Consider the following 21460-nt stretch of genomic DNA (forward strand, 5'->3'; position numbering starts at 1 on the left):
GAACCTGATAATGGCTATATATACAATATCCTGTGTGAACCTGATAATGACTATATATACAATATTCTGTGTGAACCTGATAATGGTTCTATAACATCCTGTGTGAACCTGATAATGACTATATATACAATATCCTGTGTGAACCTGATAATGACTATATATACAATATTCTGTGTGAACCTGATAATGACTATATATACAATATTCTGTGTGAACCTGATAATGACTATATATACAATATTCTGTGTGAACCTGATAATGGCTATAACATCCTGTGTGAACCTGATAATGGCTATATATACAATACCCTGTGTGAACCTGATAATGGCTATAATATCTTGTGTGAACCTGATAATGACTATATATACAATATCCTGTGTGAACCTGATGATGGCTATATATACAATATCCTGTGTGAACCTGATAATGGCTATATATACAATATCCTGTGTGAACCTGATAATGACTATATATACAATATCCTGTGTGAACCTGATAATGGCTATATATACAATATCCTGTGTGAACCTGATAATGACTATATATACAATATCCTGTGTGAACCTGATAATGACTATATATACAATATCCTGTGTGAACCTGATAATGACTATATATACAATATCCTGTGTGAACCTGATAATGACTATATATACAATATCCTGTGTGAACCTGATAATGGCTATATATACAATATCCTGTGTGAACCTGATAATGACTATATATACAATATCCTGTGTGAACCTGATGATGGCTATATATACAATATCCTGTGTGAACCTGATGATGGCTATATATACAATATCCTGTGTGAACCTGATGATGGCTATATATACAATATCCTGTGTGAACCTGATAATGGCTATAATATCCTGTGTGAACCTGATAATGACTATATATACAATATCCTGTGTGAACCTGATAATGACTATATATACAATATCCTGTGTGAACCTGATGATGGCTATATATACAATATCCTGTGTGAACCTGATAATGGCTATAATATCCTGTGTGAACATGATAATGACTCTATATACAATATCCTGTGTGAACCTGATAATGACTCTATATACAATATCCTGTGTGAACCTGATAATGACTATATATACAATATCCTGTGTGAACCTGATAATGGCTATAATATCCTGTGTGAACCTGATAATGGCTATATATACAATATCCTGTGTGAACCTGATGATGGCTATATATACAATATTCTGTGTGAACCTGATAATGACTATATATACAATATCCTGTGTGAACCTGATGATGGCTATATATACAATATCCTGTGTGAACCTGATAATGACTATATATACAATATCCTGTGTGAACCTGATAATGGCTATATATACAATATCCTGTGTGAACCTGATAATGGCTATAACATCCTGTGTGAACCTGATGATGGCTATATATACAATATCCTGTGTGAACCTGATGATGGCTATATATACAATATCCTGTGTGAACCTGATAATGACTATATATACAATATCCTGTGTGAACCTGATAATGACTATATATACAATATCCTGTGTGAACCTGATAATGACTATATATACAATATCCTGTGTGAACCTGATGATGGCTATATATACAATATCCTGTGTGAACCTGATAATGGCTATAACATCCTGTGTGAACCTGATGATGGCTATATATACAATATCCTGTGTGAACCTGATGATGGCTATATATACAATATCCTGTGTGAACCTGATAATGGCTATATATACAATATCCTGTGTGAACCTGATAATGGCTATATATACAATATCCTGTGTGAACCTGATAATGACTATATATACAATATCCTGTGTGAACCTGATAATGACTATATATACAATATCCTGTGTGAACCTGATAATGACTATATATACAATATCCTGTGTGAACCTGATAATGGCTATATATACAATATCCTGTGTGAACCTGATAATGGCTATATATACAATATCCTGTGTGAACCTGATAATGGCTATATATACAATATCCTGTGTGAACCTGATAATGACTATATATACAATATCTTGTGTGAACCTGATAATGGCTATAACATCCTGTGTGAACCTGATGATGGCTATATATACAATATCCTGTGTGAACCTGATAATGGCTATAACATCCTGTGTGAACCTGATAATGACTATATATACAATATCCTGTGTGAACCTGATCATGACTATATATAAAATATCCTGTGTGAACCTGATCATGACTATATATAAAATATCCTGTGTGAACCTGATAATGACTATATATAAAATATCCTGTGTGAACCTGATCATGGCTATATCCATCAATACAACAGCTGACACGAAATGATTGACCCTAATAAAGGATGATGTCCCCAATCATGTGTAATGGTAGACTGACACATACACTGTCATTATTAGATCTGGACACTTTGTATGGTGTGTGCTGCCCTCTCTGCCTCCTATATAAATTTGTCTTCTATATCAAGTTATACAGAGTACATGTATGAAAGACAAGCAGCATGTTTGAACTGGTTTACACATATCATAATGCTTCATGTACCCTAGATTACAGGATACAGCAATACTGCCCATAATCCTACAGTAATGAAGGTACTTATCAAGACTTATCTGGTCACAAAATGGGTTTATAATTGACTACAAATGATCAGTCATGTCTAGATAACCCTTTTACAGCCTCTAAAACATGCCCATCACATACATCCCCATATGGTTTACATTACATGTCCATGTGAAGGGGTTAAACTTCAGACTCTGACTTCTGGAAGGTCAAGTGCAGATAACTCTGTAGTTATGAGATCACTAACACTCAATATAAGCTGTACATAATACAAGGGCATATAACTCTGTAGTTATGAGATCACTAACATTCTATATAAGCTGTACATAATACAAGGGCAGATAACTCTGTAGTTATGAGATCACTAACACTCAATAAAAACTGTACATAATACAAGGGCAGATAACTCTGCCACAATCACTAAGCCTCATTTTAAGCTGTGTATATGGAGACCTAAATTGTTTATTTTATTCCTGACTTTTGAAAATTGGTAAGGTTTTAAAGTTTTATGACCAGTTTCCATGTTGATAGTTTCCATCTGCATATTTCAGCAAAAACTATTTACACATTTATTCTTTCTGCAATCAGCTATCATGAATATAATTTTACACAAACATAAAATTCTTTCAAGACTGTTCCAATCAAAGATCAAATGGACTTGGTTGAACGTTCTGTGTGATTTTAAAAGCCTTTGCTATCTCTAACCTTTGTTATTAACTCTTCAATTTAAACAATAAAACCTTTAGGTACATAACCTCTCTCAGCAGAACCAGTTCAATGGTTTCCAACTTTTAAACAAAGAAATAATCAAATCTAATCAGAGTCTCTTCAATGCTTGTATCTCCTCTTCCCTTACAAGCTTCCAATGCATTAGGCTGCAACTCAACCCTGTAATAATATCTGGAATTGTTTCCCCATCAATACAAGTTTCGTGTCAAACTTTCTTTTTTCCTTGTCTCCAATACACGTTATCCCATTTTGCCCCACTATCTTGATGTGTGTTTTATCAAGCTTTTCAAGTAATAGCAACAGAAATATGCATTATCGACCTACAGATAAATGACACTTCTAACCTCAACAGTGTAATTTAGCAAACAGACAGAGTTTGGCTGTCTCCCTGGTCCTCTTTCTTCTCCTCAGACATGACAGGCACGACACCCTTGTTCCCTATAGTTCTACACTAAACCATATTTATTACACTGTAGGCAGATGTATCCGTTTTTATTGTGACTAACTTAAACCTAGTTCTCAAAAAAGACTTAATATAGCTTTCCTTTTGTCTGGTTTTAATTAAATTGTTACTTTTACCAACCTGGTCAAGCTTGAGTAATTTTTTTCCCTCACTCTCTATTTTTTTTATTCGTCACTTAGAATTCTACTATTTTCTTAAAAATTGCCTGAATTTGTCTTCTGACAAAACAAACAAGTCTATTTTTAAAAATTGTCTGAACTTATTTTCTGACAAAACAAACAAGTCTATTTATCAGAATTAATGTGACTTCCATTCTTACATTACTTTTCTTTAAAAAGTAAGAACAAAATTGGACTAATTATCTATCATCAAAGCAGTTTGCACTCAATTAAATTCCAAACTTTTGTTGTAACCATAAAATGCAAGAGCTTTTCAACTGAAGAAGTTTCATTCAGTTTTCTGTTCATAAAGAAACTTGTTAAATGATCCTGATCTACATATACAATTATATTTGAAATGGCCTTTCCATTAATGTTTCAAATTCTTTAACCTCTTTCTATTGAATGCAAGAGTTTAGATGACACAGATTATAGTGTCTGGTCTATGTCAATCCAGAATGACAATATCCAAGGGCAAACCAAACACATTCCATTTTACAAACTTCAAACATTAAAAAGACTACTTATGATAATCAGCATTATTTTGCTCTGACCGTAGGTGGAGATTAATCCACCAACATTCTCATCTACTCTGAAGTGGGGCGTATTAGTTATTCAAACAATTTTAACACAAGACAAGAACCAAAGACCAACATTTTCTAGATATCTGCATTACAAACTTTGAAACCGGTCAAGAATGTCCCATACAGCATTAAACTGAGGCCTGATGATAGTTATTTAGTAATATACAGCTAAATGTTCTTAAAAAATGAAAATACACATGACGAATTAGTGAAATTTCTTTTTAAAAAAGAATGTACAAATAGTGCTGTAAATCTATATATGAAAAACCTTTATCAGCATCTGGTTTAAAATATTAACATAAAAAACTTTGTAGAATCTATTTTCTTTCTCCTTTCCGATAAGTTGCTTTTTTGATATTGTTCACACGATATTGTAATCAATCTTTTTTTGTTCCTATCAATCTTGTTGTCATGGTGTTAGACCTAATACAGGAAACTGGCTGTATTCTCTAAAAACATCCCTTCCTGTCTACTTTCTTGGTCATGGGTTAGTGAATTCTTCGTCTGGCCGACCTGTATAAGATCATCTGACCCCTATTAATGACTTGTAATTCACATTTATGGGGGAACTTTCTGAGAGATTCTTTTTTAGTTATATTAATTGGGTTTTTGTTTTGTCCAGTGAAACTCAATTATACTGTAAAGTAACACTTTGTTTCCATCAGGATCCGACAGGGGCGGAAGGAACTCCATTTATCATCAGAAAAGTACATCTTTGGGTAAAATACAGGAAGACAGATTTTCACAAGAACAGCAGGTGAAGCAGTTTTTATCCCTGAGAATAGTGGGTTTTGTCCTGGACATGATACGTTCCGCCATTCTTCAAACATGCTTTTTGTATGTTTGGATATAAACGTTGTGCTAACCTCGATTCACGATGCTTCATAAACCTTACACTAACCTCCATTCCTGGTGTTTATTTTAGAAAGCAACTTTAGTCATTTAAACTAGAGCATAGCAAAGAAATTCTCACAAAAAATTACAACGCTGAAATGGAGGGTTGGAGCAGGGTAAAATAAAGTTATTTAAACTGTTTTAATGTGCAGAGAGAAGAAGGTTGTCGTGTGTTATTTACTAGGTTAGATGGAGTGTATAGGATCTCTAGGCTATTAACAAAACACTGCACATGTGGCTAGTATCATCCTCGGAGCATTGCACCTTCTACATGTTAGATAGTAGGAAACAAGGACTGGCCGTGGTTTTAAATCCAGAGACCTATTAAATCTCTCAAAAGTCTTGAAAGCTTTGGATTTGATATATATCATTATTTAAATTTTCCGTCAATGTCTGAATATTTGATTTATCATATACAATAAGTAATTTATTACTATCTCAAATTTAGAATGTTGAATCTTGAAAACTGTCCTCAATACCTCAAGATTCAGAATATTCTAGAGAATTAAAAAACTTTTCAACAATGCATTGAAAATTGTATTTCAGTTGGTCTAACTCAAAGTTCAGAGTAGCTTAAATTGAACATCAGTATACTCAAAATTTCAAAATCAATTGTACATTGTCTTTTTTTTCAGAATAGGAACAAGTCAAGAACATGAATGATTTTTTCACAATCTTGAAATTTCTTATTAGCTTTTCTGGCTGGGTTCTGAAAAAAAGTTTGAAACTACCATTTTTACTTTTTACAATATCTTAACGTGAATGAATACTGTATTTAGTTAATAATTTTTTATAAATATTACACAATTTAAAAATTGAATTACACCTTGTACCTCTTTAAGTCAATAAATTTTTTTTCCTAAATCTGTACAATCCTAACCAGATCCAGTACACTGTAAATATGTCCACATTTCAAAACAACGAAATTTGAAATCCATTCCAGGTTTTAGTGTACGTTGTGTATGGCTACTGGTACTACTCACACATGCTTGAATTGTTTCAGACTCTGTTTAGATAGGCTTAAGCTGTTTGCCATCAAGTACAACCCCCTTTACCACATATAGACATGGTTCTACTGACATGTTTCAAACAGTACTACTTGTTTTTATGCTGTTTCACTTAATATCTCAAAACAATGTTAAAATTTTTTCAATATTCTGCTAGGACTTCTCATTACATATTTTTAAAATCTGCAATTTTAATGAATGTTTAAGCTAAAATTAATCACAACTGAAAAAAAAATTCTCTTAAAATCTAAGATCTAAGACTGTGATATATTGCAGGCAGTAATGACGAAGAAATTCTTAAACACAAATCTAATCCATTTTCCTTGGTAAAGACAAAGATTACAGCTGCCTTTCTTTTTTGAAAATGAACCTAACTTTTCTTCACCATGCAAGAAACTGAAGTCAACACTGACTAAAACAGAGACTAGTATATAGCTATTTGTCGCAAACATCCACATGTAACGTGTAATATCAAAATTTATAAAGAAATTAATGCATATCAAATTTTTTTAAATGTCAAATGACTGAAAACTCTTTATCAAAGCATCAAAATACAATGTAAAAACAATCTTTAACATCTTTCGAAAATATCATCCAGAATAAAAATACAATTGCTTTCAAATGTCAATATTTGCTATCAGATAAAATACAAAAATGACACACACAAAAATCTAAACTCATTCCAGCTTTTAAAAAACTTTTTTTTCTCTTTAATTTAATGATAGAATCAAGCGATCAATATGAGGGTAACAAATGTAAAGGGAGCTTAATATGTAAGGCTCAAAGTCCAGAATTTGATCTGTAGTGAAAATATGATATGCCTGCCCTCAGCCCTCCAGAATTCAGTTCACGAGGTCAACACTGACACATTTCATGCTGTTAAATCCATTTTCATGTTACCCTAAATGGCACCAAGATTTTCTAATAGTTTGCATGCAAGCCATAATTTTTTACCAATCAGAAAGCATGATCTATTCAGTTCTTTGTTGACTGGAGGGCTTTATTCTCATTAGGGCTTCCGTCGCCTCCCTCCTACTAGTGACAGGGGATTCCCCTCAGATCAATACTGGAAGGTCTTAGTCAGCTGCTAACATCTATTCAACACTGTGACTCACTCCCACCCCCTCCTCCCCCTACTTCCTACATTCTGGGTTGGGTAACCCTCAGGCAGGGACGTATTACAACACATGTGTTGTTCCTGAGGAAGTATTGTAATCCCCAATTAGCTAAAACACATGCTTATAAACTGACACATCTGTACCAAACTTTGAAAAATCCCAGATTTTCCCTCACTCCGTCTCTAAAAGCTATAAATGAATGAAAAGAAGAGTTTCAGACCAATTATTTTTAGGCGCAGTACACATAAGTCTTTGTTATGAATAAATGTTTTCTGTTTTAATTTTGGCCTGGAAAAATACAATTAAACTTTGACTGTCCCTAGACCTACACATTTCTACAGATCCAGTTAGTCATCCTATAAGGATATGCTGAACACATCTTATTCTATTGTTCTCGATTTTGTTCAAATCCGCCATCACCCATCATCCAAACCTTTCTTTCATAAACTGAATTTTAAAAAAATAAAAATAATGAAAATAAATCAATCTTGTGAGGACACATATTCAGCTAAATCAAACTGAGTGAAGAGGCTTGTTTTGTTACATTTTAACCTCACACAAAACCTAATACACCTTAGAGCTCTATCGATCAGTTGTGATGAACTGAAAGCTAGTGTATCATACCCCGATTTGTAATCAATCCGAGTCTAAAACGGTTTTCCTTTGAGAGAAAAAACACGGTGACTCTTTAATCGAGGGTGATGCAGAGATTACAGGGTATTGTAGAAAGTGATACATTAGGCTCTAGCAGTGCTCCAACAAAGCACTAGGATTCAGTACTAGTTTTCAGCTAAAACCTACAGATCAATTCCAATTAATGTATAATGATGGTGGGAAACGTGGTGAAACGTTCTAAATGAAATATTATTTAAACTTTTATGTTTGAAGTATAGATATAATGGTGCACTTACCATCAAATTTTCTTGTTCTTGATACAAAAGTACTTTTTACATATCTAAATGATTCATCTACTAATTTAGCATACTCCTTGGTACTGAGAGATTTTAACTTCTGTTCCATGTCGCGTGTACAACATGTGTGACCCTGAGGACATACTTCAAGGTGTTCCCCTGTAACAAGAGAAAAAGTGAAATTAACACATAGTTAAAATATCAAGAGAGAAAACAATGATTATATCATATTAAATATTATTATATTAAATTTGAAATTCATGCATCTCTTTATTTCATAAATTACAGTTCATGTGTTAAGATAAAAAAAATACATACACATAAATTTTCAGAATCTGATATTTGGAAAATATTTCCATAATCAGATTGTCATTTTTAATCTCTACTGATAAAATTCAAATTCTAAATATTTCCTGCTAACACGACATAAAAGACTTTAAATCAACCCCTATTTAACACCTTTGTTTCACCTAGATCACCTTAGATCCATGTTACAATCCAGCACATGGATAGATTTTTCCACTTTTCTAGATTTAAGGCTATATGCTACTTTATCTTTTTTTTGTTAGCTCCCATGAACATCACATTATAATTCAGAGCAACTCTTGAATTACACATGTTCTTGGGTACTGTATAAAGCTGTTGTTCATGATTCAATGACAATTTACAGGCTTCCTTATATATAAGGTTTTTAAGAAGGAGGTAGCATTAACACTAAGTATATATAAGAAGCCAAGTAAAAATAAGGTGCTATTTCACAAACGAGCAAAACCACATACACTAATTGACAAAGAATTTTGTTATAATATCTTTCATTTATCTGCTGGTTCTGGATGACTTTGAATGATTACAAACTTGCCAAAAATAATTCACACTACGAAAATGGAAAATAATGATAAACCATACAACGCACCTAGCTATGGAGATAACATCCTGATTGTATTGACTACAAACAAGCAAACTTAATCTGATAAAAAGTCATCAAAATACTACATAATATAAATTATGGCCAGTGCTTCATATGACACTGACAAAGATTTCACAATAAATTTTCTATCTGAACTTGGTGCTTACAACACCAATTTGATGCCATCAAGTTTTTTTCATTTCACTTGATCTAGTTGAATTTATCAAAAACAATACGTATAACCAAAAAACGCAAATACTCAGAAATAACAGAAAATAATGATTCAAAGCTTAAGAGACACTTTTTGTTATATTTGAACACCATGCCATGAACAAATTTTGAACCTAATTTAAAGCAGATATTTGAAATTTGTCCAACATTTTACTTCCCTGTCAAATAAATTTTATTTCAACAAATGTCATTTAACATTTATTTTCTAATTTCTGAAGAGTAACTTTATCATTTTGACATTTAAAATGTGGGCTGGTCTCAAAAATAAAAATGACTGTATACATATACACAACAATGTCAGAAGGTGGTTTGACAGAAGTAAAAAATTCAAAATGTCATTATTTCTTTTATAAAAATTATCATCTGCCAAATTTTTTTCAAAGAGCCTTTGGCATCAATCTGTCATGACAACCGCTCTCAATTTAGATTTATAACTTTGTATTTGTTTTATGTTCTATGTATGTGATGTAATTTGTGTAATATTTGTGTCGTGATAAAGGGGCAGGTTGCCTCAAAAATATGACAATTCACTTGTCCGTACTGTTGCTATTACTTAATTGATCATATGTTGAGCGTTATTTTTTGCCACTATGGTCATGTTGAGAATTTCTAGCTTTCTATCAACTCCGCTTCGAAGCATTCTGTTTGGAATGTTGTGGTGGTATAATGAATAGGCAGCTAGAGAATTTTTTGGCTCAGCAATTTGGTGCCATAGATGATGAGTTCAAGGCCCGGACAAGGCACAAGTCAAAAATTGTTTTCCTTCGTCATTTGTTATCCAACGTCCCAATATCAATAAATTAACACAGTACATTATATAAAGTTATGTGACTGATCCAGAGGTTCCAGATTGAAATGATCTGTCTTCATTATACCCAACTTTGATATATAGCCATCACCTATAATTACTAAAATATCAAATGATTATCAAATTAACATGGACACCTGAAACACAGCAGAAGGTTTATCCATATTTTATCACTCAGTAATGACACTATAGGAGTCAATAAGCCAGATAATAAATGTCAGTTTAGGTTTCCATGTACAGGAGACAAATACCACAATGTTATCCTACTAACTGTATAATTTACAGAGGGTGTGAGGTGTTAATATAATATTAACCCGACAGATGTCTCGCGTCATTTGTTGTAGACCTGTAATGACGTCCATGTATATGTTTTGTAAACCATGATAACTAGTTCATCATTACAAGTCATTGATTTCACTAAATGATTGATCACAAATCAATCACTTAGTAAGAAAGTGTTTCAAGCAGCTGGTAAATATTGGTTCTGTTCTGCTACAATTTTAACTGCCATTAACATAAACAAAAGAACTCAGAATTTTCCTTACCAGAGAAACACATATCCTAAATTTTTCAAAACACAGTTACAAAATAACAGATTCTGATTTCTTGGATTGGCCCAGGTGGAAGTGCCTAAGGGGTCTTACAATGGAAGGAAATAGCACAACACAGGGAAAGCCCTAAACATTTTATTTTCAATCAGGGAATCGAACCCCCATCACCTTTACGAAAGGCAAGACCATAACAACTGCTACTAAATAAAGAAACTATGTTTACCAGTCAAAATACCAGTCTTGAGGGATCAGCTGTCAGGAGACATACCAGATCACTAGAAGGGTCCCAGTGTGTAAGAGATCCATTGTGTGGGACCACCATTACAAGGTCCTATCTGGAGACACCACCAGCAGTGATGTTACCTGCCATACAAGACCACCTGCCTTGAAAGATCACCTGTAGTGAAATACTACAAATGAATGACAGTTACACTGGGCCAAGTTTCGTTCCAATGCATGTGCACTGAAGCCTTTTTCCGGTTTCTGATCCATGCACACACCCCAAGATGCACCTGTATCAACAATGAGATTACCTGTATCACCCCAGGTCTCACACTGAAGAGATGGTGATAACTTCTATGTACCTATAAATACCTGCCTATAGTCTTGCATGAATTTCACCTTTACTAAGTCTGAATATTATCAAACTCCATGTCTCCTGACTGTATCAAGAAATGGCTCTGTATCATTTCCAGGGGATTGAAAACCGACCACCAACCAGACAAGCATTTATAATCAAAGATGTCTACCTATAAAATACATGTTTTTCAGGCATGTGGATTTGACATCGACCACCAGTCATACAGAAAAGGTTGCGGGCCGGCCGGTGCAGTCAGACTGGTAGAATCCCCTAACACTACCAATCCTTTGAACTAAAACACCTACTTGTTTTTCTCAATGTGCTGTAAGTGATGATAATTACACACTGCATGTTAAGGTGAGGTAAACTCACACACTGTGTAGCTCCACAGAGAAGTATGGTAGGGTGCTTATACAGTAAACATCTCACATCAAAGATACCGTAATTCACCAGTTTACTAAATATACACTAAACATACCATAATTCATCTTTTCAATACCTTAATTCATCAGTTTAATACATATACACTAAACATACCTTTTCAATATATGCTCATTAGACATACCATAATTCACCTGGTTTAATTCAAATCAAACAAATCATAATTCACCCGCTTCACAAACATCAAACATACCGAAATTTGCCTTGTTTAACACAAACCATACCATAATTCACTTGTTTAACATATATTAAACCAACAATAATAAACAATTAACTAATTAGTATATCAGGTACTGTAAATCATCTGTTCAATAATTATATAAAACCATCTGAATTCACTTGAAATACACACACCAGAGCTAGCAGTGGTAAAAAATATCTAGGACTACATACAAATTCTGAAATATGAAGTAACCATGTAAGGAATTCTGTCAATACCTTAAAAATTTGGCTACTTGAGAGCACATTGGTTGCAATCACAGTCAAAAGAATTTCGATCCTAACATCAAAAGTAAAATGTAACCTTTATGCACTATAACAAATTTCAGCAAAGTAGTCTACTGTCATGTGGGCAAAAGATCTCCTACCGGTGCATTTCATTCATTTAACCGAGTACAGCAAACGCAAGTAAACCTTAGGAGAAATTATAATACAAGTACTTTCTGTGATACATATGATAACTTTTAATTTTATATCATTAGCTATCTTCTCCACGAGTTCCTATGTTAACCAACCAGCACATGTTGAAGACTGTGCCCATCAGTTGGCTCGGATACAGAAGGTAGGAATATGTTTGAACCATGATGTTCTAGAATTAAATTCACCAACTTAAACATGCCTGATGTATTCCTACTGTGTGATAAAGATGATTTGCCCGACAGACTTTTTGTCAGAATTTTGCCCGACAGATATAGTTAAATACCTGTCAATCAAGGTCATGTTCGACCTGTACTTTATAATGCTGAAGAAATTATATTAAAGCGCATCAATTTGTCCGTATTACAATTTTTTATGTTTGTTGAGTGAATTCACTCAATTATAAATACGTTGATTGGTTAGTGCTTTGAGGACATTCATTTGTTTGATGGTTTATCATCCCATGTACAGCCATGGTCATTTTGAGGTGAGAACAAGCACTCGTCGGCAGCCATAAAGGTTAGAGGAAGGGAGATCACTCTGTAACTACCTTTAATGAACGACACACAGGAGGCTCATCTCTACAAATATGATATCAGAGACCAGTCTCAGCTTTCTGAGGGATACAAAACACCATAGGTATCTAAGGAGCATCAGACAGCATACCTCAGGTCTTCACCAACTAAGCTGTAGCTGCCCTTTGAGGACATGGAATTTGACAAATGTTGACGATTCACAATCACTAAACTCCTAAAAGCTATTCATCACAATACTTTTCTATCTCTAATGGCAACTGTTTTTTGCTATTTGAAATTTTAGAAGTATATCATTATTCCCTTTATTGCTTTTTTGATATCTGTTCTAACCTTTCTGTGAGTAACACATCAAGAGTATTCTGGCGTGCTAAAAGTACAATATTACATAGCTGATTTTTCAGTTTGAGAAATTGCTGGGGCCCACACAAAGCCGACATTTAAACTGCGAACAAATTTACAATGGCGTTTCCTGTTGATTAAACCTTCTGGTGATAAAGTAACAAATTTTATGACTAGCGTTCCGGATATATACAATACATGATTCCACAGAGACAATAAAACTACTTATTTCTTTTTCTCGACTGTCTCAGTATATACATGTAATGACGACAACACTGAGAAACAACACAAAGGTCTCGTAATCACCGGACAAATCGTAAGAAAATTGACAATTTATGAATACAGACAATGACATGAATACTTAGATAATTGACAGCTCTGCTGTACTCTATAACAAGTTTTTTTTCCAAATCGGGTCACGGAGAATGACCACATATTGAATTACACAGACAGGATCAGTTACCGATTATTCCACACTCACATAAACTACACTATTTCATGCACAAGTGTCCCTGGATGAAAGAGCTACTCAGCCAGAATTCCCTAACCAAACATCTTCTGGGACACACGTGTATATAGGGCAGAAATAGTGTCTAGGTTGTCTAGATTTATAAAGAGGATCATACTCTACATACATGTGTACCTTGACTTACTGGCATACTTAGTAGCAAAATCATATTTCTCTTCTTAAAATATCAAGACCCCCACACCCCTCTCCATCAACCCCCTCCGCCCCCCAATCTTTCTCTCTCTCTCTCTCTCTCTCTGCCACTCCCTCCTTTCCCTCCCTTCCTCCCTACCATTCAGGTTAACCCCCAAACTCCCAATCTTCTCTCTCTTCCTCCCTCCCGCTCATTAGAAGTAAACAATACAACTGATCTTTCTATATTTTACCACAAAGGATTAAGATCCTGTCTCACTCACTCCCTACCCTCCATTTTCACTGTCCCACCTTTTTTCTTCCCTATTTCACTTGATCATTACATATATAAGAATAACCCAGAGAATCATGTCATTTACTATGAAAGATCAAGAAATTATCCTCCCCTCGACTAAAAAATTGATAAAGAATCACAATAGTGTGTCTCAAATAAATTATCAGAGAGTTTGACTAAACTGTTCCTTTTTCCTGATATACAACATGCAGAAGACAAAGAACTGATCTGGGTTGTTTATCTCTTGTTTCCTGAGCCTTTTCCTGATACACAGCATGCAGAAGACAAAGAACTGATCTGGGTTGTTTATCTCTTGTTTCCTGAGCCTTTTCCTGATATACAACATGCAGAAGACAAAGATCTGATCTCGGTTGTTTATCTCTTGTTTCCTGAGCCTTTTCCTGATAAAGCATGCAGAAGACAAAGATTTGATCTGGGTTGTTTATCTCTTGCTTCCTGAGCCTTTTCCTGATAAAGCATGCAGAAGACAAAGATCTGATCTGAGTTGTTTATCTCTGGTTTCCTGAGCCTTTTCCTGATAAAGCATGCAGAAGACAAAGATTTGATCTGGGTTGTTTATCTCTTGTTTCCTGAGCCTTTTCCTGCTATATACAACATGCAGAAGACAAAGATTTGATCTGGGTTGTTTATCTCTTGTTTCCTGAGCCTTTTCCTGCTATATACAACATGCAGAAGACAAAGAACTGAACTTGATGTTAAGGAGCTTTGGAGGAGGAAAGGACAAAAATATAACATATTTGTGACCAAAAACTTCCTGTACATTGATACCAAGTGGCTGAAAATGATAGCAAGCACTCAGTCCAACATCATTGGAATTTTTTCACCCCATATCATTAACATTTCCTTCCTCACTCATGTCAAAAACACAAGTGTTATTCCATTTCAAATGTACATAAATTCACAAAATAACTTCACCCCTGTACCTTTAGTGGAATCTACCTCGGGAAAAGTCTGGGTCATACCACAGATGTCTCTAAGGGGTATGAGGGTTAACTATTTCAGCATGTGATAATGTGTTTTTAGTTAGTTAGGCCTCCTTAGGTTTTATCTAAGATTACAACCATATGTTAGGTTGAGATATAGAAACAATTTGCTGATGTTCCACCACAACAAAAACAGAAAGAAAAGTTCCCTTTTGTTGTTTTAATTACATTTATCAGTACGTTTGTGATAGAGATGTTATGAACTATTTTTTATTCACACCTGGCCGCAGTGTTGTGAGACGGGTTGTGGGGAACAGGTTGTATCCAGTTGTTATCATAAGGGGGGATTCTTATCTTCAGGGGTTACTCTAGCTAAATACACCAGTCATGATAGACAAGGCCAGGCTGACGGATGGCTGATAAGCATGGAGGCTCTCTAACCTTCCCCATTCTTATACATCCTGTACAAACTCTATCCCATCTTTTCCCACTATAACCTTTCCTTTTCATTCTCCATTCATAACTCATCCTCATCATTTTTTTAAAATATATTCTTCTCTCTCACCTGAACCCAACCCCATTTGAGCAGCTTTTCTACCCATCCTCATCCTTTATTATATTTTCTCTATCCTCACCTGTGTTCTCTTCCTTCTCCCCTGCTATCCCCCTTTGGCCCATCCCCACCCTAGCTTCTTCCTCCTTTCTTAACAACTCCCCCCCCACACCTAATACCCCCAGCCCCCATTTCTTAAACCCTTCTTCCTTCATTCATACTGTCCCTTCCTTCTTTGCCTCTCCCCACTCCCCTCCTCCTTCACCTCCCCCTGCCCTATCTTGTTCCTCAACCTTCCTTTGCCCATTCAATCCTTTGAACACAGGTGGTAAAGCCAGCCAACAAATGAGAATGCTGGGAAGACAGCTTTCATGATCTGTCTAACAAACCTACAACAGGTCTCCTCAACTGGACAAGGCTGTTCTCTTTCTGATCACCTATTGTTGCAGGGAAGAAACTCTTTGGTACCTGTACATAGATTTTACTTTCATGTCTACATCGCACATACACAGTCAACATGTATAAGCTTACCTCACTTTAATCGATCTGAAGCAGAAACAAGGAATACAACACTTGCTTTCACTTTGTATTTGCCAACAAAATCTAATGATGGACTTTTAAACATCACACATCAAACACCACAAGATATGTTCTCTTGTGTTTTCTTTGAAAAATTTTATCTTATGACAACTGCATCCAATAATCATAACATGACTGTTTCATTTTAAGTCACTTTTACTGATGAGTTTCATAATGAAGAAACTTTTTACATTTTCTGTTTATACCGCAAATCAATAGTATTTTAGAAAAAAGACAACATTCTAACTTTTCTATGAATGTCATACAAGCTTCAACGATGGAGGACAAGGACTGCTGCCTTCCGCATACACTTATGACCATTGAGTTATCAAGTGTAGCTCTCAAATACAGGAAAAAGAACATTGAGCCTCAAGTAATATCATTGATTTAAAAAGGCAACTTGACTCATCCCTTAAAGCATATTCTAACACAATGATATACAACTTGATTTTATAGATACTCCAACAATGAAATAGCAAACAAGCTCTTGACCAACTGACTAGTACCAGACCAGAGGTGCCATAGCCTTATTCTCTACTTCAACACCAGGAAATGTAGAATTATAGTGCACATGTCTCATTCAGAATAGAGTGGTGTACTTATTACAGGACAATAAAACGACACCAGTTAACTAGGATCAACTGACAATGTATTTGTTATATAATTAGTTTCTTTACATTTTTGGATAAACTTTCCTTTTGAAAGATTATATATATAACCATTGAAAATATTTAAATTCCTCTATCTAAACCCATGCACACTTCACTTCCTGTATTCTGTACATCATGGATCCAGTGCAACTAGTTGTACAAGGTACACCAGATGCAAACCACATGGTCCCAACATTTCTATATATAAAATAGTGGGTCTATATCCCAACTCCAGTCAATCTAGTCTTTGTTATATAGAAGGAAAACCCACCTAACCGTGATTAATAGCTACTGCTGAAGTGTTGGCCTACATCGATTACAATTAAGTCAAGGTAAACATTACCCTGTAGGATCAGTCATTTTGTTCTCAACATTTGTGTTGCATTACCTTCAAGTAATGGAAAGTCAAGAAAGAAATTACTAAAACTAACATAATCATAACTTCATCACACGTAGAGTGACTTCATCACACGTAGAGTGACTTCATCACACGTAGAATAACTTCATCACACGTAGAGTGACTTCATCACACGTAGAGATATTTCATCACACGTAGAATAACTTCATCACACGTAGAGTGATTTCATCATATGTAGAGTGACTTCATCACACGTAGAGTGACTTCATCATATGTAGAATAACTTCATCACACGTAGAGTGACTTCATCATATGTAGAATAACTTCATCACACGTAGAGTGACTTCATCATATGTAGAATAACTTCATCACACGTAGAGTGACTTCATCATATGTAGAATAACTTCATCACACGTAGAGTGACTTCATCATATGTAGAATAACTTCATCACACGTAGAGTGACTTCATCATATGCAGAATGATTTCATTATTAGCAGAGTGACTTCATCACAAGTAAAGTGACTTCATCCCAGAAAGGTTGATTTCATTGAAAGTAGAATAACTTCATCACAAGTAGAGAGACTTCATCACAAGTAGAGTGACTTCATCACAAGTAGAGTGATTTTATCACAAGTTGAATGATTTCATAACAAGCAAAATAACTCCTTCACATGCAGAATCATCACCAGTAGCATAAATTCATTACAAATATCATAATTTCACTACTCCTTCATTAGTAAAGCTTCTACTTTCCATTTATATATACTTATCAGGTATTTGCCAAAACAAAAATGAATACAAATTAGAACGCACGTGCGCCCTTGATTTTTCGGTTTGTATTTTTATTTTTTTGGTCTAGTCCCCATCATTGAAAAATTCCTATATTCTCTGCCTCCATTATAGGAGAGCTCCTCATATTCTCAGCCTCCATTATTGGAGAGCTCCTCATATTCTCAGCCTCCATTATTGGAGAGCTCCTTATTTTTCAGCCAGTCTGTACCAGAGTTGTCGTTCATTAACAGTCACAATACACCTCTGTAAATAGCTCATGGACTGACAATAGTTGATTTTGCAGTCAGGGTCAAAGTTTTACGTTGTGCACAACAATGGCGGCATCCCTGACAACATCAACATCGATCAACATAAAAAACATCATTATGCTTTTTGAGATGTTATGTGCCAATTTACCAGCAGTTATTACTGATATAATATATCAACATCTTTCTCAAGAACACCTCAGCAGATGAAAAGTGAAAGTACAAAATGAAACATGACGTTTGGTGACTGTTTACTCAAAGTTAATCTTCAGCAAATTAATCCATAATGTTTATAACCATATGAACTAAAACAGTCATTTTCTAGATGAACAAACATCTATTTTCAAAATAATACGAAAAACAGACAAATAATTAAATACCTCATAATTTCAAGACAAATACGTTTTTAAGAACCTTTAAATGGAGTGAGTCGCCACAACGCACTCAGAGAGAGATTGATTCTCAACATTAATGACAGGAGAATGCCATATAAGTCTCATTTCTTCTCTAGGTCCACCAATAGAAGGACTTTGATGAGCCTTTGTCCATTACAAAAGAAGTTCCAAATTTCATTTGTATCTGAATCTAATCACAAAGATGTTTGGTTACAAATTTCATTTGTATCTGAATCTAATCACAAAGATGTTTGGTTACAAATTTCATTTGCATATACAGTATAATCTGATTGGACAAAGGTAATGGAATTGTTATAAAGATAACAAAAGCTGATGTGAATAATACATCCCTTTTATGATTTTCACACCTGTGAGGAAGCCCTAATGCAGCATTACCTGGCCACACTCAAACATTGGCAGTGAAGAATGGAATCACAACTTAAATGTCAAACAGTTGAAAACTGAAAATAAACCAGAGAACTGTTACACCTGAGACAGAGAAAAACCAGGCGTTTTTGTCTCTCATGGACAATAATATACCTGCTGGTGTACGACACAATATCATAGATAATTTGTATATGTAAAATGTCACTATCTTAAACCCCTTTCAACTTAATTCTTTTCTATCCTAGTTAATTGCTTAAAATACATTTCTGATAAACTATAAGACTTGTCCTTGAAATTATTTTTGAAAATGCAAAGTTTATGTGTAGTACAAAACACACCTTTGTAAGATGATTCAGCAAGTCAAGTTTAATCTCGATTAAAACCAGTGTTACAAGATTACTGCTTAAAAAGCCTTGATTCTAGGTCACGTACCTCAGTAAAATCCGACCTAGTTGAGGTAGACAAGGTAGCAATATATCCATATACCATGACATTTAAAACTGTTACTCCGAGTCCTCTCAGTATCATTTTTTCAAATTATATTTATATGTATACCTTATTAAAGCATGTTATGTACAGAGTTTACTGTATACTAAAACAGTACTGAAACTCGGGTAAGTCATCCCACCTGATTATATAGGAATAATTCTAACAAATTTAAGAATATTTGTTTGCCATGAATCAAAATCAAGATTTGGCTAAAATTTGACTACTATATATATAACGATGTCCTTCGTTTTATTCTTTGCAGCACATGCCATGTCAAGAACAACTAAAGTAGCGTTAAAACAACACCAAAATGAAAGACACAACCTTGTCTCCTGCCATCTTGGCCTTTCTAATCCCCACAAATCTCAGCCTTCCACATCCTAGTCTGCTATGCTTTCTCCAGCTGCTGCCAGTAATCTCAATTCTAACTGACATGCATTCTTAGGATACCGTATACTTCTTGTTAAGTGTGGGGAGCTTTTCATGTATAAATTCAACGTGACCATTATTTTATAATTCGAACTGGATTAATATAAAATGTTTCCATGATATCTGATGGTTTTTTTTATACAAATTCTTCAACTATTTCCATAAAAAATTACAGAAGACGTTAAAGTTACTTTTTAAAACAAAAAAGAAGATGAAGAATAAAAAGAATTGTCACACCACATGTGTATTTACGATTGAACATGAACAGAAACTGAAGTGAACATGTTGACGCACTTTAAAATTAAAATTAGATAACTACGTCCATGCAAAGGCAATTTTAGGATGGTGTTCCCAGACAAACAAACTCTTGTATGAATATTTCAGCAAGTGATTACAGCATTGAAGCCTTAGACAAACTCAGCCTTTTAAATATTTCATCTTGTGATGATTTTGTTTAAACATTGTAGACAGAGGATCCTTCCATCCTCTATGACATTTGTCAGTTTCAAAACATCCAAGGCACTTGACCTTTGACCTGCATTATTTTGAATAACACATTTTCAAATCAATCTTTAATTTCTAAGTTGAATTTTGTACCCTGGAAAGTTTTATGTCAAATTGAAGTTGAATTTTGGACCCTGGAAAGTTTTATCTCAAATTTAAGTGGGTTTTTTTTTTTTTTTTTTGAACAAATTTGAAAATGAAATACATTTGTCATTCCACAAATTTGCATTGAATCAACATCCAGATATACTAGTTGATACTGAACATTTTCTAGCGAACTTTCATCTTTAATATTTCATCTATGGGAATCCATTTTATTTCATTTTCTAATCAACATATTTATAACATGAATTGTTATGTAATTCAAACAGAAATGTACTTTGTTGGTAAAATCAATCTTCATTATAATTTTTTTGTAAAACTTCAATCTCTAAGAACAATCGCTGATTCCCAACGGTGAAATTGTCCATCAATGACAAAAACATGTTGTATACATTGATTCTTTCACCATGAATGTGCACACTGCTGGTATCCCGTGTGCTTTCACAAGTTTTACAACACACTCCCTCGGGATCCATAATTAATTAGACAGCCATTTGTACTGTAGCACAAGATGTCCAGCAAAAAATCAATTTCTCTTCATTTTCCTCCAATACACAAGCTAATGTTTGGAGCTTTAATATGGGTTCATCCTCTACAATGCTGATACTACATGGAAACCATTAGTCCAATCTGATAAGCAGT

General features: G+C 34.4%; 1 protein-coding gene across 1 annotated transcript in view; it reads right to left on the reverse strand.

Moving 5' to 3' along the window:
- The window catches only part of LOC132562007 (glypican-6-like), a 74293-nt gene that overhangs the window by 34728 nt on the left and 18105 nt on the right, over positions 1-21460 (reverse strand). Inside the window, exon 2 of the mRNA XM_060226733.1 lies at positions 8427-8585. Coding sequence (XP_060082716.1) covers positions 8427-8585 — 159 coding nt within the window. The remainder of the gene's footprint in view (positions 1-8426; positions 8586-21460) is intronic.

This window comes from Ylistrum balloti, unplaced genomic scaffold, assembly GCF_031769215.1.
Source record: "Ylistrum balloti isolate Yb309-2 unplaced genomic scaffold, AGI_CSIRO_Ybal_v1 Utg371318, whole genome shotgun sequence".
Classification (NCBI taxonomy): Eukaryota; Metazoa; Mollusca; class Bivalvia; order Pectinida; family Pectinidae; genus Ylistrum; species Ylistrum balloti.